General features: G+C 50.0%; 1 protein-coding gene across 1 annotated transcript in view; it reads right to left on the bottom strand.

The window, feature by feature from the left end:
* Window positions 1-15711, bottom strand: part of Itgax (integrin subunit alpha X) — a 22132-nt gene that overhangs the window by 4005 nt on the left and 2416 nt on the right. The window contains exons 6-23 of the mRNA XM_005351943.2: window positions 14597-14727; window positions 14315-14460; window positions 13932-14085; window positions 12755-12905; window positions 12493-12566; window positions 12229-12358; window positions 12000-12142; window positions 11687-11827; window positions 11391-11600; window positions 7488-7618; window positions 7211-7368; window positions 6933-7087; window positions 6197-6328; window positions 5295-5368; window positions 4902-5067; window positions 1967-2083; window positions 1808-1887; window positions 1650-1733 (exon numbers count right to left, since the gene is read on the bottom strand). Of these exons, the coding sequence (XP_005352000.1) occupies window positions 1650-1733; window positions 1808-1887; window positions 1967-2083; window positions 4902-5067; window positions 5295-5368; window positions 6197-6328; window positions 6933-7087; window positions 7211-7368; window positions 7488-7618; window positions 11391-11600; window positions 11687-11827; window positions 12000-12142; window positions 12229-12358; window positions 12493-12566; window positions 12755-12905; window positions 13932-14085; window positions 14315-14460; window positions 14597-14727 (2377 nt within the window). The remainder of the gene's footprint in view (window positions 1-1649; window positions 1734-1807; window positions 1888-1966; window positions 2084-4901; window positions 5068-5294; window positions 5369-6196; window positions 6329-6932; window positions 7088-7210; window positions 7369-7487; window positions 7619-11390; window positions 11601-11686; window positions 11828-11999; window positions 12143-12228; window positions 12359-12492; window positions 12567-12754; window positions 12906-13931; window positions 14086-14314; window positions 14461-14596; window positions 14728-15711) is intronic.

Below are 15711 nucleotides of genomic sequence, written 5' to 3'. Positions count from 1 at the left end.
TCTGCAGGTGCTGTGCCCTATCTGTAGGACCACCTAAGTCTGCAGGTGCTGTGCCCTATCTGTAGGACCACCTAAGTCTGCAGGTGCTGTGCCCTCTCTGACCTGTAGGACCACCCAAGTCTGCAGGTGCTGTGCCCTATCTGACATGCAGAACCACCTAAGTCTGCAGGTGCTGTGCCCTATCTGACCTGTAGGATCACCTAAGTCTTCAGGTTTTGTGCCCTATCTGTGGTTCCCTGCACAGTGCCATGAGAAGCCCTGGGTATATATACTCTTAGAGCGTGCCTCTCTCTGCCTGGAGAACCCCAACATTCAGGGCAATGAAAGTGTGCAGGGCTGCACGAGAAGAAACCCTCCGGTTAGGTGAGTCCCATAAGAGCAGGATTCACCACACATAAGAGCTCAGCAATGTTTGCTCCTGTCAGCTGAATCCACTGAAAGTAGCCACCCTGTGCCCGACGCAGAGCAAACACTAAGAAGGAATCTGCTGAACATTTTCTATCCCCAAGTCTCAATACCTCCTCCCATGCTTCTTGGTCCCAGCTAAGGCCGTACCTGCCTCCCTGACACCCATCCTCAGCAGGTATCTTTCGTTCCTATTTTCTACAAAAGTTGGGAAGGAGAAGGTTCAAAAAGAACCTTGGCAATGGTTCTCAACCTGAATGCTGTGAGCCTTTAGCTCCCCATGTTGTGGTGACCCCCAACCACAAATTTTTTTTGCTACTTCAGAACTGTAATTCTTCTACTGTTATGAATCATAATGTAAATATCTGATATGCAACTCCTGTGGAGAATCTGCCCTATGGGCTGTGTCTGTTTCTTATGAAAAATAAGTCTTGCACAAATGCCAACGGCTCTTTGGAGAATCACCCTGGTCAAGCCCAGTGCCGCAGACCCCCCAGTGTTCAGATGAGCCCTCTTTCACTACCAGTTTAGTAACCCACAGCTACGGTTTCATATTGAAACCCATTCTCTCCGTTCCCTAAATTTAGGCTTAGCACTTTGAGCAGCACAGTCAGGAAGTGGGGACCTACTGGGAAGTTCCTAGATCAGTGCAGGGTGCCCCAACAGAGGCTGTAACACCACAACTCCTTTCTCTGCCTTCTCTGCTGCCTCCCTGCCATGGCATGAGGACATCCATCATGGTACGCTATGTCACCACAGACCCAAAGCATCAGGCCAGTGAGCCGTGGACTAAAACCTCCCAACCGTGAGCCCAAATCAGCCTTTTCCATTTGCAGATGGCTTCAGATTCTTGTGGCGATGGAAAGCTGATTGACATGCCATGCTACGTAGGGTACAGAACTGAAGAACAGCGCTTGGTGAGATTTTGACTTGGGTACAGCAACCTTGATCTCCATGTAGGCTATATGAACCTCGAATACAAGGGTGTATTTCATATACCCCAGAAGACCCAAGACAATCTTGTGAATTTTCAAAGCCTGTAACCTGCATTAAATATAGGCTGTAATGATAGTGATTTCACAATTATGCTCATAACGAACACCCATTGATGAATATGTGCAGCTACCAATATCATCTCCTACTGAAAGGACAATAAAGCCTGAAACATCCCGGATGAGGGTAGTGACTCTTGCAAACCCTACTTCCACGTAAAGAAGAACCATCTGGGGTCCTAGAGAGCGTACCTGCTGATCACAGTGTACACGGCATACTTTACTGGGAGCTTCAGCTGGAAGGTGGTTTTATTGGTCTTAGGTGTATCATTCTCACTGGGGACAGAGGAAGAGTATGAGGTGTAAGGATCAGAATTAGAAAGACACCCCCCTGGGCCTAGCCAGCTTACCTGCTCACTCTGGCTGTTAGAGACAGCTGGTCCCCCAGCACAGCTTTGGGAGAGACATCAAAAGTTACCAAGAAAGTCATCTGAGGAAGAAAAGAGAGTGGTCACAGAAGAGTGAGGAGAATGGGAACAAGGGATGGGCTAGGCGGAAGCCAGGCTGACCTGTGCACCTCCTCGGAAAATGATGTGGCTGATGCTGCAACTGGTCCTCCAGAAGCCCTGGCTCCTGCTTGGGGAGCTATCACAGGTGAGGTGTAGGGAACGCTGCCGCCATTGGTTCTAGATAAAAACAAGGCCAAAAGCGTACAGTGTTCTAGAGAGATGCTGGGATTCAAGCACACAGTTCCCTGGAAATTTTAGGGCTTGAGCCTGGACATCTGGTCAGACTTCCTAGAACGCAGAAAGCTCCAGTCCCTAGTGCCCCCACTCTTCACCTCTTGTTGGGTTTTTTGTTCTTGCTGTTATTGTTCTGTAGCCCATATTGTTCTAGAACTCACTAGAAGGCCCAGTCTAGCCTCAGACTTATGGTGATCCTCCTGCCTCAGACTCCAAGTGTTAGGATTACAGGCATGAACCAGCACACCCAGCTTCTTGTTACCTCGAAAGGCCTTTTATTGTGGATAGCTTCAAACACACTCAGGGTAGAAAGAGGGGACTATCAACCTCTATTTCCTGTCACTCAGAACAAGTTACCAACGTTTTCCTATGCTTCTCTCCCGGTAGATTATTCTCCACCTCTTCTTTTCTTAATAATTTAAAGTACTTCCTACACATCGTATTATTTTATCCCAATATATTTCAATGTCTACTCAAAACCAACAAGGTTGTTTTCTTGATAGAACCACAAGGCCAAACAAACCGTACACAACAGAAGTAGCAAAGCCTCCCCAATGTAGCGGTCATGTTCCATTTTCCTGGGTTGCCTCTTCACCCTTTTGATTTTAAATTGCTTTCCTGTTAAATAACTATCCATCAAAGATCCACACTCCACACTGGGCTGCTGTATCTAGGCTCACTGTCACTGCATGCTCTCTGGGAATTACTTTTCCTGGTTCATTTTTTATAAGTAATTAAAATGTGCTCCCAGGGAGGGATGCTAGGTCAGGAGGTAGAGCACACGTACAAAGCAAATGTATGAGCCCAGTTTAAACTCCCACTCAAATAAACCAGGTGGAAAACAGATAATGGGGGGAGAATTAGAGGAATTTGCCCATGCTCTAAACACTTGCTCATTCCCTTGGGTGACATGACAACTGTGGGGTCACATAAGACATCGCTGCTGCTCAGAACTCCAGAGCCAAATGAAGAGGAAGCCATGATCCAATGTCTAACCTTGTGTGAAAATATTTCAGCAAATAAAGACAAGGCCAGGTGTGGTGGTGTACACCTGTGCTCCCAGCCCTGGAAAAGTTAAGGCAGGAGAATCAGGAGTTCAAGGCAAGCCTTGGCTGCTTGAATCAGAAGCTAGCTTGGGCTAAATGAGACACTGGCACCGAGAGAGGGAGAAACAGATGGAGCAAACGGGTCAACATGTTGATCGTTGTTGATGCTTGTCAACAGCCAGCGCTGTGAGGATGTTTGTTTAACTCTCACTACTTCAGTAAAAGTTTAAAATTGCTTTAACAATAACTGTTTTGAAAAATGTTTCACTGGGAGCTTGTGGTGCCTGCCTTTAATCCCAGCATTCAAAAGACAGGCAGATCTCTGCAAGTTTGAGGCCAGCCTGGTCTTCTGGGACATCCAGGGATATACAGATAAACCCTATCTCAAAAAAAAAAGCAAACAAAAAAAAAAAAAACCTGTTTCTTTATAACTCTTTATGGTTCTGGTTCTGTCTTCTAGAACAGAGTGACCTGCCCTATTTTTGTAAACAAAGTTGTGTTATGCACACTTCTGTAGATTCGTGCAAACAAAGTTGTATTGTGCACATTTCTGTAGATTCGTGTCAGCATCTGCTACTGTTGGAAAAGGTAGAGCTGAGAGGCTAGGACAGAAACAATATGGTCCACGTAGCTGAAGCATTTCCCATCCAGCCTTCACAGAAAAACTTCTGGCAAGCCCAAGGCCAGAGTAGCCAATACATTAAGGTTTTTATTTTATAATATTTTAAGTACTTTATAAGTTTCATGGTGTGTGCCTATATTCCTAGCACTTTGAAGGCTGAAACAGAAGGATTATGAACACAAGACAATCTGAGCTACATAGCGAGTTTCAGGAAAAACAAACAAACAAATAGTACATACACACAGGCCAAAGATAAACAGAGGACAGATCGCCTGAGTTCTGAGCCCAGATAATAGTGTTAGGGAATCAGGGGCAGGAGTTCATGATATCTTTCGGGTATATAGTGATATTTTGTTTGTTTTAACAAATAAAGCTTGCCTGAAGATCAGGGTGCAGCTAATCCCTAGAGGCCAGGCAGTGGTGGTTCACACCTTTAATCCCAGGACTCGGGAGACCGAGGGGGACCGAGCTCTGTTAGTTCAAGGTCACCCTGGGCTACACAAACTTAATTCACTCTAAAACAAAGCTCATATAAAGGTGATCCCAGCACTAGGGAGGTGGAGACCGGAGTGATATGACTGGGCGGAGAGAGGAATATAAGGCGGGAGGGGACAGGAGCTCAGATGCAGTCTGAGGTGAGGAACAGTCTGAGCCCGCAGTCTGAGGAACAGTGTAGTCTGAAGCAGTCTGAGGTGCGGTCTGAGGATAGGATCGCCCCTTTGATCTGAGCATTGGTAGAGGTAAGAATTCTCCAGTGACTGGCTGTCCTGCTTCTCTGGTTTTCAGCATCACCCCTGATAGCTGACTCGAGCTTTTATTATTAATACCAGTCGGAATCCGTGCTACACCGGTGTCACTTATTCCACCATGTGGGCTCTGGGTCACTAGGCTTGCTGGCAAGTGTTCTTACCTGCTGAGCCATCCCACTGGCCCTTCAAAATATGGTTCCAGAAGTCCAAAACCCACGTAATACCACCCCACCATCCAATCAGGACCAGCGAAGATCTCTTGGCTCACCAAAGACTGCTAAGCAAGAGCCACCAGCCTGAGCTTTGAACCGAGTACAGGGGCCTGTACTACCGAGCCCACTCACCTCCTCCTTCCCCCGGAGGAGTATTTGGCCTTCTGCAACTCGTCTAAAGGACAGGCCCACAGGGTAGAGCAAAGCAACCGTGGTCCCGTAGGAATCTTCCCCGTCGTTAGAGACCGTCACATTTACATTCAGCTCCAGGTCACTTCCCACCACCAGGGTCTTCAAGCTGCGTGTTGGGAGGGAGGAGGAGAGGATTCTGTGACTGAGGCCAGAAACGGTCTGGGGATGAAATGTGGGGTAGCAGGACAGACAGGAGATGCCCCGGTCCTGCCACCCCCCCTCCGCCCCCCATGAGAGTGAGCGCCAGATCCTGGAAAGGAGGCGGGGCCCTGGGGGAGGCGGGGCCCTGGGGAGGCGGGACTCTGGGGGAAGACGGAGCCTGTGAAAGCTCACTCCGGGAAGCCAAAGATGATGCCAAGGTCGTCCTGGCAGATGTGGTCGGCTCCACAGTTCTTCTCAAAGGGAAGCTGAGGAAAGGGAGACATAGGAATTAGGTCTGGGGTAACAGGCAGCTCACGCCATGCCCTCAGGCACCAGCCTCTGGCAAACAGCCACAGCGAAGGGGATGGCAAGCTCCCCACCAAAAACCTCTCTGCGGCTCTAGAGCTCCCTAACAGATCCCAGGCTCCAGGAAAACGGCAGGCACCATTCTAACTTCCCCCAAAGAAGCTCGCAGGTTCAGGTTGCCAAACTCCAAGCCATCACTGCCAATACAGTGGCTACACCTCAGCTAGACTGCCCCTGCTCCCGCTTCCCTCACAGCTTTGCAGCTGCTCATATCTTTGCCCATAATGCAGGTTTCCAGACGTCCTCCTCGTGCTACCCAGGAATCAGGCACAGCCTGGCCGCAGGCCGTGATGTGAACTACTCATCAACCACACGGCATGAAACCTTGCCATCCTCTGAGACCAATAAAATGGGGCCCCCATGGAGCTGGAGAGATGGATTAATCAGTGGTTAAGAGCACTGATTGTTCTTCCAGACGACCTGGGTTCGATTCTCAGCTCCCACATGGCAGCTCACAACCGTCTGTGACTCCAGTTCCAGGGGATCCAGCACCCTCACACAGACATATATGAAGGCAAAAACACTAATGCATATAAAATAAAAAAATAAATAATTTTAAAGAAAGAAGCTCCCCACTCTGCCTTGTCTTCATGAACTCTCCTCCGAGTCCCCACCACGCCCATACCTGTCCATGCTGTCAATGGCTCCTGCTAATAAATATCTTACCCAAAATGACAGCCTGCCTTGGTGTCCCTCTTGAGCCCCAACACCATAAAAAGCTGACTCACAGAGGCCGTGTAGTATGTTTGCTCATCCACAGCCAGCATGGGTACAAGGCTTTGGTGAGAAGGGATGGGCAGGCCAACAAGAGAGAAGTTGAGGCGCAAAGTGATAGGGGTCACCGAGTCTTCCACACAGGCCTAGAGAAGAGGGTGGTTTGAAAGAAAGTCCCCTGCATAGTTACTGGCTGTACCCCATCTCTGCTTGTGGAAGGGGGGTTAGAGCAATCTCATCTATGGTCGGTAAGCTCCACCCCCATACAGCTCTCCCACTGTACTCGATGGCTCCTCCTGAGGCTGCTCAGTTCTCTTCTCTAGTTTTCTCTGGGTAGCATTATCCGGACCTGACATTCACTATCTAGAAATTGTTTGTTTGGAGGTTCCGGTCATCACTAGGGAACTCCCTATGGGCAATGACTGCTTCGTCCCCTGCGGTGGGCGTGTCTCAGGGGTCAGCTCTATGTATGTACTCAATAAATGCCTGCTTGAGTCAATCTGAGGCCACACAGCTCTCCCAGGCAACTCTGCTCTCTTCCCTAAATCCAGCTGAGTGGCCTCTGGCAGCTGCAACTGGCGATAGTCATTCATCTGCTTCCTTAGCTAACAAGTATTAGCTATCGCCTGCAGGCCAGATCCTGGGTGGAAATTCGGAACCTGCTGTGTTCTGTCTCTGCTGAACCTCTTTCCAGTCCCCAGAAGGCCTCCACCCACAGCGATTCCCACAACCCGTCTACAGTCGGCTCACCGGCAGAAGCAACCTCACAGTCTCACAGTGCTTGCTCAGGCCAAGGATTCGAACTCTGGACAGAGCCTGGGTCTTTGTTTCCTCGAAGATGGCACGCGGACTCAGGCGGCCAGGGTCTAGGGCCAGGTCAAAGGTGACAGAGCTTTTGAGGTCACCTGCAAGGGAATGTGGAACACAAGGAAGATGGAGAGAGCCAGAAATTTACTCGTGTAGGTGAGGGGCAAGTCATCAGATAGAAGGCTTCCAAAGCTCAGGGGGGTCAAAGGCAAGAAACTCACCTAGTTGGGTCTTGGAGCTATCATAAATATAAAGGCAGACTGTGGCGTCACCCAGTGACTGAACAGAGGCCACCTGCTCCTGACACTCAAACACAGACCTGGCGATCTCCGAAGGTGAGAATCTCACAGTCGGTGACATTCGAAGAATCGGTCTGGTCCTGTTGGCGGAACACTGAGCTGAGAAGAGGCTCTTGGCCGCTGGGACCTCAGCCTCCAGTCGGGAAGAAGGTTCCTAGTCTAGGATGGGTGGGGAGTGTCTGAGGAAAGCTGTGCCCACCTGAGCAGTAGCACGTTCCCCTTGGACCCCACGGCCAGGTCCACCAGTCCATCCTGGGTGAGGTCCTGACCGCCACTCAGTGACTGCCCAAAATGTTGGAGCCCAGGGATGAGCTGGGATCCTGAAATCCTCTGTCCAGAAAGGAAGGTGAATCAGACTCCACGAAGGGATATGATGGTTTTAGCTGCAGCTTGTTTCCTAACTGTGTGACAGCCTCTCCGAGAAGCCTAGTGGAACTGCGTTATTGGCGGCCTTTGCCCTCTGTGCTGACCAGTTTTTATGCCAAACTGACACAAGCCAAAGTCACGTAGGAAGAAGGAAATTTAGAGAAAATGCCCCCATGTGATTGGCCTGTAGGCAAGTCTGTAGTGCTTTTTCTTGATTGATGATAGATTGGGGGGTCAGAACAATGTGTGCATTGCTACCCCTGGACTGGTGATCCTGAGTAGGCTGAGCAAGTCGTGGAGAGCAAGTTGGTGAGCAGTGCTCCTCCATGGTCTGTGCAGCAGCTCCTGCGTCCAGGCTCCTGCGTCCAGGCTCCTGCCCTGTTTGAGTTCCTGCCCTGACTCTTCTCCGTGGTGGACCGTGAGATGAAACTGAAAGCTGAAATAAAAGCTTTCCTCCCCTGGCTGCTTTTGGTCACGGGTGTGTTATTCACAGCAAGAGAAACCGTAACTAAGAAGCTGTCTAAGAGAGAAAGTAGGGTTTGTACAAATCATCTAGTTCCTAGAGCTATTGTAAAGGAACAAGACTTCTCCCTTGACTAGGCATGAGGACACACGACCGCAATCCCAGAACTTGGAAAGGACAAACATGCACCTCTAGTTGAAGGCCCAGCTGGGCTATGCAGTGAGATCCTGTGTCAAAGCAAGGCTAGCCTTCTGCGCTCTCCCTGGCGTCCTGTCTTGCCATGCATATCTCTCCTTCTTACACACCCACAGCCCCCCATCTGTTATGAAGGCAAAACACCCACACACAGAAAAGTTCAAGCAATGTGAGAAAGAGGGAGGTAAGAACGTGAGAGGAGGAAGGGCAAGCGGTGACAAGAGATCATTTAAACAGAGTCTAAAAGGAAGAGGGGCAGCTGGGAAATGGCGGCTAGAGGCCTAAGGGTTCGGAGACTGGCAAGTTGTCCTGGGAACCTGAGTTACATTGACTTAATTAGTCCCTGCTTCCCATTGACTCTCACATGAGCCAGGACTCAATCTTTCTGTGCCTCGGTTCCCTTATTTTTGTCTTTCACACACAGAGAGACTATGTTAGGATTTGTGCCTATGGATTATATTTATATTTTTGCAGGCATTAAGCGAATCCACTATGGTTATTAGAACCATACATGGGGTGCGGTCAGCAGTCAACCTTACTATGATGAATGACCAGGCTAAATCGGGTCTCAGGAGCTGTGAAGGTGACTCAGTGGGTAAGAGTGTTTACTGTTCAAGCATGCGGAGCTGAGCTCAAATCCTTAGCACTCAGGAAAAAAAACCCATCATAGATGCAACCCCAGTACTAGGGAGCAGAGACAGGGAGATTGTGGGAGTTAGTTGGCTAGCTAGACTAGCTGAAACTTCAAGCTTCGGGTTCAGTGAGAGACCCTGTCTCAAGGTAAAAAGGTGGAGAATAATAAAGACATCAAACGTCCTCATCTGGCTTCCGCATTCACATGCACGGGCCCACACACATGCCTACACACCCGTGTGCGTGCACCATCCCCATGCACATGTGTGCATGCGCCACCCCCATGCACTACAGAAATGAAATAGAAAGGACTTCAGGACCCATCTACACCTCAGTCCCACTTCACAAACAAAACAAGAAGTTGACTCCAGCCTGAACCCAGCATCGTTCTTGCCGTCTTTTCAAAGGACAAAGAGGCAAAAAGCTGGGGTGGGGGAGTGGCTGCAGCTAACCCGGATTCTCCCCTCAGGGGCACCACCTCCCCTGTGGCTTTGTTCTCTTTTATTTCCATCATTCTTAAAATACCTAATCCCTCAGGAAACCTGTGGTTTGGTCTCTGACCCTGTGGAGACCAAAGATGTTGGTAATAAGCATAAAATTGAAAAGCAAAAATATGCCAGTTACTAAGGGATCCCCGGTAGGATGGGTGTGGTAACCGACTCCAGGGTCCTCCCATTCAGGAAGTCTCGAGTTTGGTATCTGAGCCTGTGGAGGACGATGTAAACCCTTTCCAGTCCAGTGAATGAGAAAAGAATCACTGCCGTCAGTGAACCAGAAAGGCCATGGGTGAACCCCAGTGGCGCCTGTAAGCCGTGCTGGGGAAGAGAAGCTGCACATTGGTGCGAACTGGGTGCACTTGCGGGGATTCTTCCCGAGTCACACGCCTTCCTCAGATCTCCCTCAGTTGTTAAACGATGCTAACCATTAAAACGACAGCAGCTTACAGTAACATGACACGCTAATGTACCAGGCAGTAGTCCGAGTGTTATGTGAGAACAGGTGTGGCCATCCTATGGTAGTCACCATCCTACAGGCGGACACAGACAGGTGTTGGTCCCTTTTCATGTCACAGTGACGAATCCCTGACTAAACCACTAAGAGGGGAAAGGGCTCGTTTGGGCTCATTATGGAGGGAAAGTGTGGAAGAGAAGAGAAGTTCACAAAATGGCAGCCAGGAAGGGGGGGAGGAAGGAGGGTGAAAGGGGGGGGGAGGAGGAACAGAAACACACAGAGGTTTTACTAATCTCTGAGTACTGCTGAATTCAGTCTCAAGTGTTACACAGATGCTGGCAGAACCACAGGGCTCTCCCTGCGCTTTCCTGGAGGACGGCACAACAGCCTTTTAAAAATATTCGCGCACCGTAGAGTTCACCTCACAGCTCTGCAACTCCCGTGTCTTCAGGGTTGTGAGACCGTTTCCACGATTAATTTTTGATCACTTTATCACCCCAACAAGAGATGGGACACCTGTTAACAGTCACCCCATGCCTGTCACTTCCCCTTACACCCAAACCTAGGCAACCGGTAATCTACTTGCTGTCTCTGCGGATCTGCCTGCTAGAGACACTCTATGTAAAGGCAACCATACAACATATGATTTCTTTTAACTGGTTTCTTTCACTTATCATAGGAGTTCAAAGTTCGTTCACAGAGCCTGTACCAGCTCACAGTGGCGTAATATGCCACCCGCACGGGTAAACGTTTGGTTTATCTGCTAAAGGTAGATGGTCATATGGGTTGTTTCTACCTTTCGGCTATTAATTCTGAGTAGTGCTTCAAGCAGCATTCTATGTAGCTTTGGGAGGGCGTGTGTTCCGTTCTCTTGTGCTAGAATCGTCTGGTCACATGATAACTCTATAATTGATCTTCTGAGAAATTAACACATTGTTTCAAAATTGCCATAGCTTCTTCAGACTCTCACCAGCCATGCCTGGGGGTGCTGCATGCACCACGCCCTGATGATTGGTGGCCCTGTGATTCTGTATAGATGACCATGAGTCACACTGCACAGTGGTGAGGTCGCTACCCCGTAAATGATGATGCCGGGTTCTCAACTTGCCCTGTGTTTGTTGACCTTGGTTAACCTTGGGAGAAAGGTCTGCTGAGATGTCTGCCTGTTTGATGGCTTTGACATTTGCCCAGGCAAGCAGCCGTCCCTTCCCGGGAACCCCTGCTGTGCTGTGTGGAGGACTCCTTCCCAGCTCAGCATCTGGAAGAATCACTGATTGCATTGCTATGGTTTGGAAACTACTCAAGTATTGAGTCTCAAGACAAAGCGGGGAAGGCAGTTGCTTGCCTTTTCATGTCTCCGCTGCTTGGGTTTGACCTGCTGCAAAATGCTCAGTGCTTAAGCCAAGAAATGAAGTCACGAAAGAGGATCTTTGTGACAGAGAAGAGACAAAGAGGAAGCTCTTGTAGTCTTGGGAGACAGTGATTGGGCCTCACCTGGCTGGGCGAGGGGTTGACGTCCAGTTTTGAGGCTCCATGAAATATGTACACGGCCCCCATGTTCTCTTCCTCTCCAGGTGCTCCAATAGCCACATCTGTCACACGGTCCCCATTCACGTCCCCTAGCACTGTCAGGGCTGCTCCAAAGCGGCCCCAAGGATGGCCCTGCTCCCCGTGGAGAGTGGCCTCACACTGCCACCTGCTCCTCTGCAGACAAAGCCAGAGTCAGACCCGACCTGGGCAGCCCTCCACCCACACCCACAGACCACCAGGCAGGATGCTTCACCACTTACCCCACTGGTCATGGGGCACACAGACACCTGCCCCCCTCTGGTCTTCTCATAGTAATGGGGGGCCCCAATCAGGACCAGGTCAGTGCTGCCATCTCCATCCATGTCCACAGAGCAGAGGGAGGCCCCAAAGTAGGAGCCGATCTGGTAGGCCAAGCCTGAAGTCATCTTACAGATGCCCCATCTGGGCGAGGCCCTGCCCCTGCCCCAGTACCACAGCTTCCCCTGTGGGCTCCAAAGCCCCTTCATCTCCTCCTTCTCCACCCTGGCCACACTGCCCACTCTCAAACTCCACTCTGGCTTCTTCCATACCAACCTGTGTCCCGCTGACTTCAGACTTGGGCCTCCATTGCCTAGATTCCTGGGTAAAGATGACAACCTTCCCCGTGTGCTGGTGGCGAGGGGCTCCCAGGACCAGGCTGTAGACCCCCTTCCGAAAGGCCAGTGCGGTGGAGTAACCTGAGGGGTCCAGACCTCAGCACCAAGGCTTTTCCTGTCTTCCAGCAGCTTGTCCTGCTCCTCCTCCTCCCACAGCCTCTTCTTACCCAGGTAAGCATCCCGCATGTCCACGTTCTCCTGAGGCATGCTGATGAAGGTGGGTCTCATATTTTGGGGGTATAGGAAGGCACCTCCAGACCAGCTGAAGCTTCCCACAGCTCCCAGAACTGGTCCATCCTGGGAAGAAAGGATCCCAGGGCTGAGCAGGCTGGATCAGGATGCCAGTCTAATCTGAAGAAATTCTTCCCCTGGCTCCCCTTTGCCCTCCTTTCCAGCATCCTCCATCACCAGCCTGGGAAAGCTCAACTCACAGGTGTGATCGCAGCACTGAAGCCCTCCTGGGACATCTCCAACTCAAAAGAACTGCTGCTTGCTGTCTCTGTACCTGGGGGAGGCATGATACTTGGCTTGGGGAGAAAGACATTTCCCAGGCTCAGGGAGGCTTCTTAGGAGAGTCTAAGATCCAAATCCTCAAGCAAGGATTATTGCCTAGCTCATGAGGGTCTAGACTCAACCAGAAAAAATCCCTGTGTTTGAGGATTCTTGAAGCAAGCAGCTTCATTGTTAACTCACCCTCAATGGCAAAGATCTTCTCCTTCAGCTGGTTCTGAATGTCCTTCAAAGCGTCAAAGTTTTCCACGCGGAAAATGTGTTCTTGGGAAGGCTTTGACGCAATGTCCTCTAATTCTTTCTTGGTCTGTGCATAGTAAAAGGCCCTTCCTACCTGTCCCCAGAAAAGACCAACCCGGAGAGAATCAGAAGTCTGGAAACTCCTTTATGGGTTCGTGTTTTGAACAGCTTGTGAGGTAGGGCTTGGCTGGCAGAAGTAGGTCACTGGGGTGAGCTTTAGGGTGGTATCCTACAACCACCCCACCCTCTCTTGCCTCTTTTCTGGTCCTCCACAGTATGAAGAGCTGTGGCCTCAAACTCCCACCATGGATTCTACCCCTCCTTCTCCTCCATCATGGACTGAGCCCCTCTGAAATCGTGAATCAACATAAATAGTTCCTTTGCAGAAACGGAGGAAGACAGGGTGTAAGGGCTGGAGGGTTGGGGGGGTGCTATGAAGTGCTGGCTTCAGGATACCATGTGACTGCTGCATCCATGAACTCAGACCAGCTCTAGTTACTTTCACAAAACACACATAAGATCAGGCTAGCCCAAAGTCCCACAGAGATGGGAAAGATGGCATCCATGCTCCATCCCACAGCCGTGCACATATGGGCAGTACTAATTGGACATAGTGGGTTATTTTTTTAAAACACATAAAGTTAGGAAAGGGAGGGACAAGTGACCCAAAGGAAGAGAAATAGGAAATGAAGATGTATGTGGTCACATGTGTGTGGTCACATGTGTGTGGTCACATGTGTGTGACACAGGGGAGAAGAATAAGAAATGAAGATATGTGTGGTCACATGTCCTTGTGCACACGTGTGAAATGTTCAAGGAACGAAAAATGAAATAAAACTTATTTCTCCCTTAAGTGTTTCTGCTGGATGCTTTCCCACAATGAGACAAGTGGCTAAGGCACTGTTATGGCTGCCGTCCACCAAGAACACCTCGGTTAGCCTTGGAGAGTCTTCTGAAATGAGGCTCAAACAGCACTGGGGAGTAGAAGCAAAGTTTCGATGGGGTCATAGGTCCCCAGTCTGCATACATGAGAAAACCGGGTTCTGCCCTTTAGAGGAAGTTGCTTGAAGAGGAAGTGACAGGAGGAAGCAAGTAGTGGGTGACCACCTTTGTGTCTTACCCCAATTGCATAGCGGATGATGCCCTTAGCATCTGCCTGGGGGATGACATCATCATAACTCAGGTGGTCACCTTCTTTCCTGCCATCAGTAATGACAATGAGGACCCTGGTGGCATCTTTCCGAGCCCCATTTTGGGCAGTGAACAGTTCCGTTCTGTGAAGAAAGAGAGTCCAGAGGTCTATGAACAAACTACGCTGGCTGCAGATGGCTTCTCAAAAATGAGGCTGTAGCCTTTCCTGTGAGAGGCCCCCCTCCCGCCCAGAAACCCCCAAGTGACAAGAGGACCAACAGGATCCTCCTGTTTCTTTCTTAGATGGGCAGATGAGGCCCAAAGAGAGTTCTGGATGCTCCAGGAAAGGCTACACTGGAAGGCTGGACTCACATGACCTTCTCGATAGCCGTGGCTGTGTATGTATACCCTCTCAGCTGCCTTACAGAGTTCAACAGGATTAGAGGGTTTGAGGTGGAGATGAAGTCCTTGAAAGTAAAATGTGTGAAGAATCTATTGGAGAACTGCATCAGGGAGAACTAAGGGGAAAAAACACACACGCGCACATGGGGCTGAAGGTTAAGACAGCTTTCCAGGACTCCTCAAACCCGCCCAGCGAGCCTTCTCAGCAAGCCCCACAGGCCCAAGCCCAGGGCCGTGCCCCCAGAGACACACCTGTGTGTGGGGTCGGTGGAATTGGCTCATCACAGTTTTCACGAATTGCAGCATTATTTCAAAATCGCTGGGGTAGATGCTACCCGAGCCATCAATCAAGAACACGATGTCCTGCTCCTGCCGTGGACACTCTAAGAAAGGGTGTTGCTCTGATCCTCCAAGAGACACTCACAAGGTCTCCTGGCTGCAGGAGCTCCTTCTCCCAGTGCCCTCCACCCCCTCCATCTCCCTCAGTCGGACAGTCATAGCCCAACCCCACTTGTGAGCCCTCTCTGTGTCAGAGAGCAAAGCTTCCTAAGGCCTCTGACTCAGACAAGGCCTTTGAGTCTTATAACGAGGCTACAGCTGTGACTGATCGACCTCAAGTCCAGTAGATTAAAAAAAAAGCAAGCATCTCCTGCCTCAATAACAAAACACTGAGAGCCTTCTCCCTCCGTATAAAACATTTAGTGCCTCTCCTGAGGCCTGGATACTACAGCATCCAGCAAGGAAAGGACCCTAGGCTGTGCCGGTACTGTCTTTTCTGGTTAGTGCTGAACTGCCACCTTTGTTTGGTATTTTAATGTCACCCCTGGCAAGAGCCACACACTATCCCTGTTTTGTTCTATTTCAACGAGGGTCCCCTCCCCCCCCCCCCCGGGGAATATCAGAACTTTTATTCAGAAGAAGCTTTTGTCTGAGGGAGTAGAGTTGACCCTCTGGAGCAGCAGCAATGTTGATGCTCTTAGCTGAAGTGTCCTTTGTCACTGCACAGAGTGGTGATGGACGCATCCAAGAAGAACGAGCTACTAACCAAATGCATGGCCTCTATAGACGTTCCTAGCGTTCCCCCAGCCTTCCCTTTCTGTGTTCTCTCAAAAAACAGAGACTAGCTAAGTTTCTGACAGGTCTGTGGGTGGAGTCAAAACACAGGGATTTCTGTAAGGGGTGCCCATCCATTTCCCCTTGGGCCTCAGAGTGACTATGAAACTAGGGGACAGCTTCAATAGGCCAACTGGGTTGGAGAAGCTCACTCCTCCACCTCATCTTCCATTTCCATCAGCACCAGAGAAGCCAACACACACACACACACACACACACACACACACACACACACACACAGAGAGAGAGAGAGA

The sequence above is a fragment of the Microtus ochrogaster genome, chromosome 8, assembly GCF_000317375.1.
Source record: "Microtus ochrogaster isolate Prairie Vole_2 chromosome 8, MicOch1.0, whole genome shotgun sequence".
Taxonomy (NCBI): Eukaryota; Metazoa; Chordata; class Mammalia; order Rodentia; family Cricetidae; genus Microtus; species Microtus ochrogaster.
The sequence above is the reverse complement of the archived record's forward strand: the minus strand, read 5'-3'. Positions and strand labels throughout refer to the sequence as shown.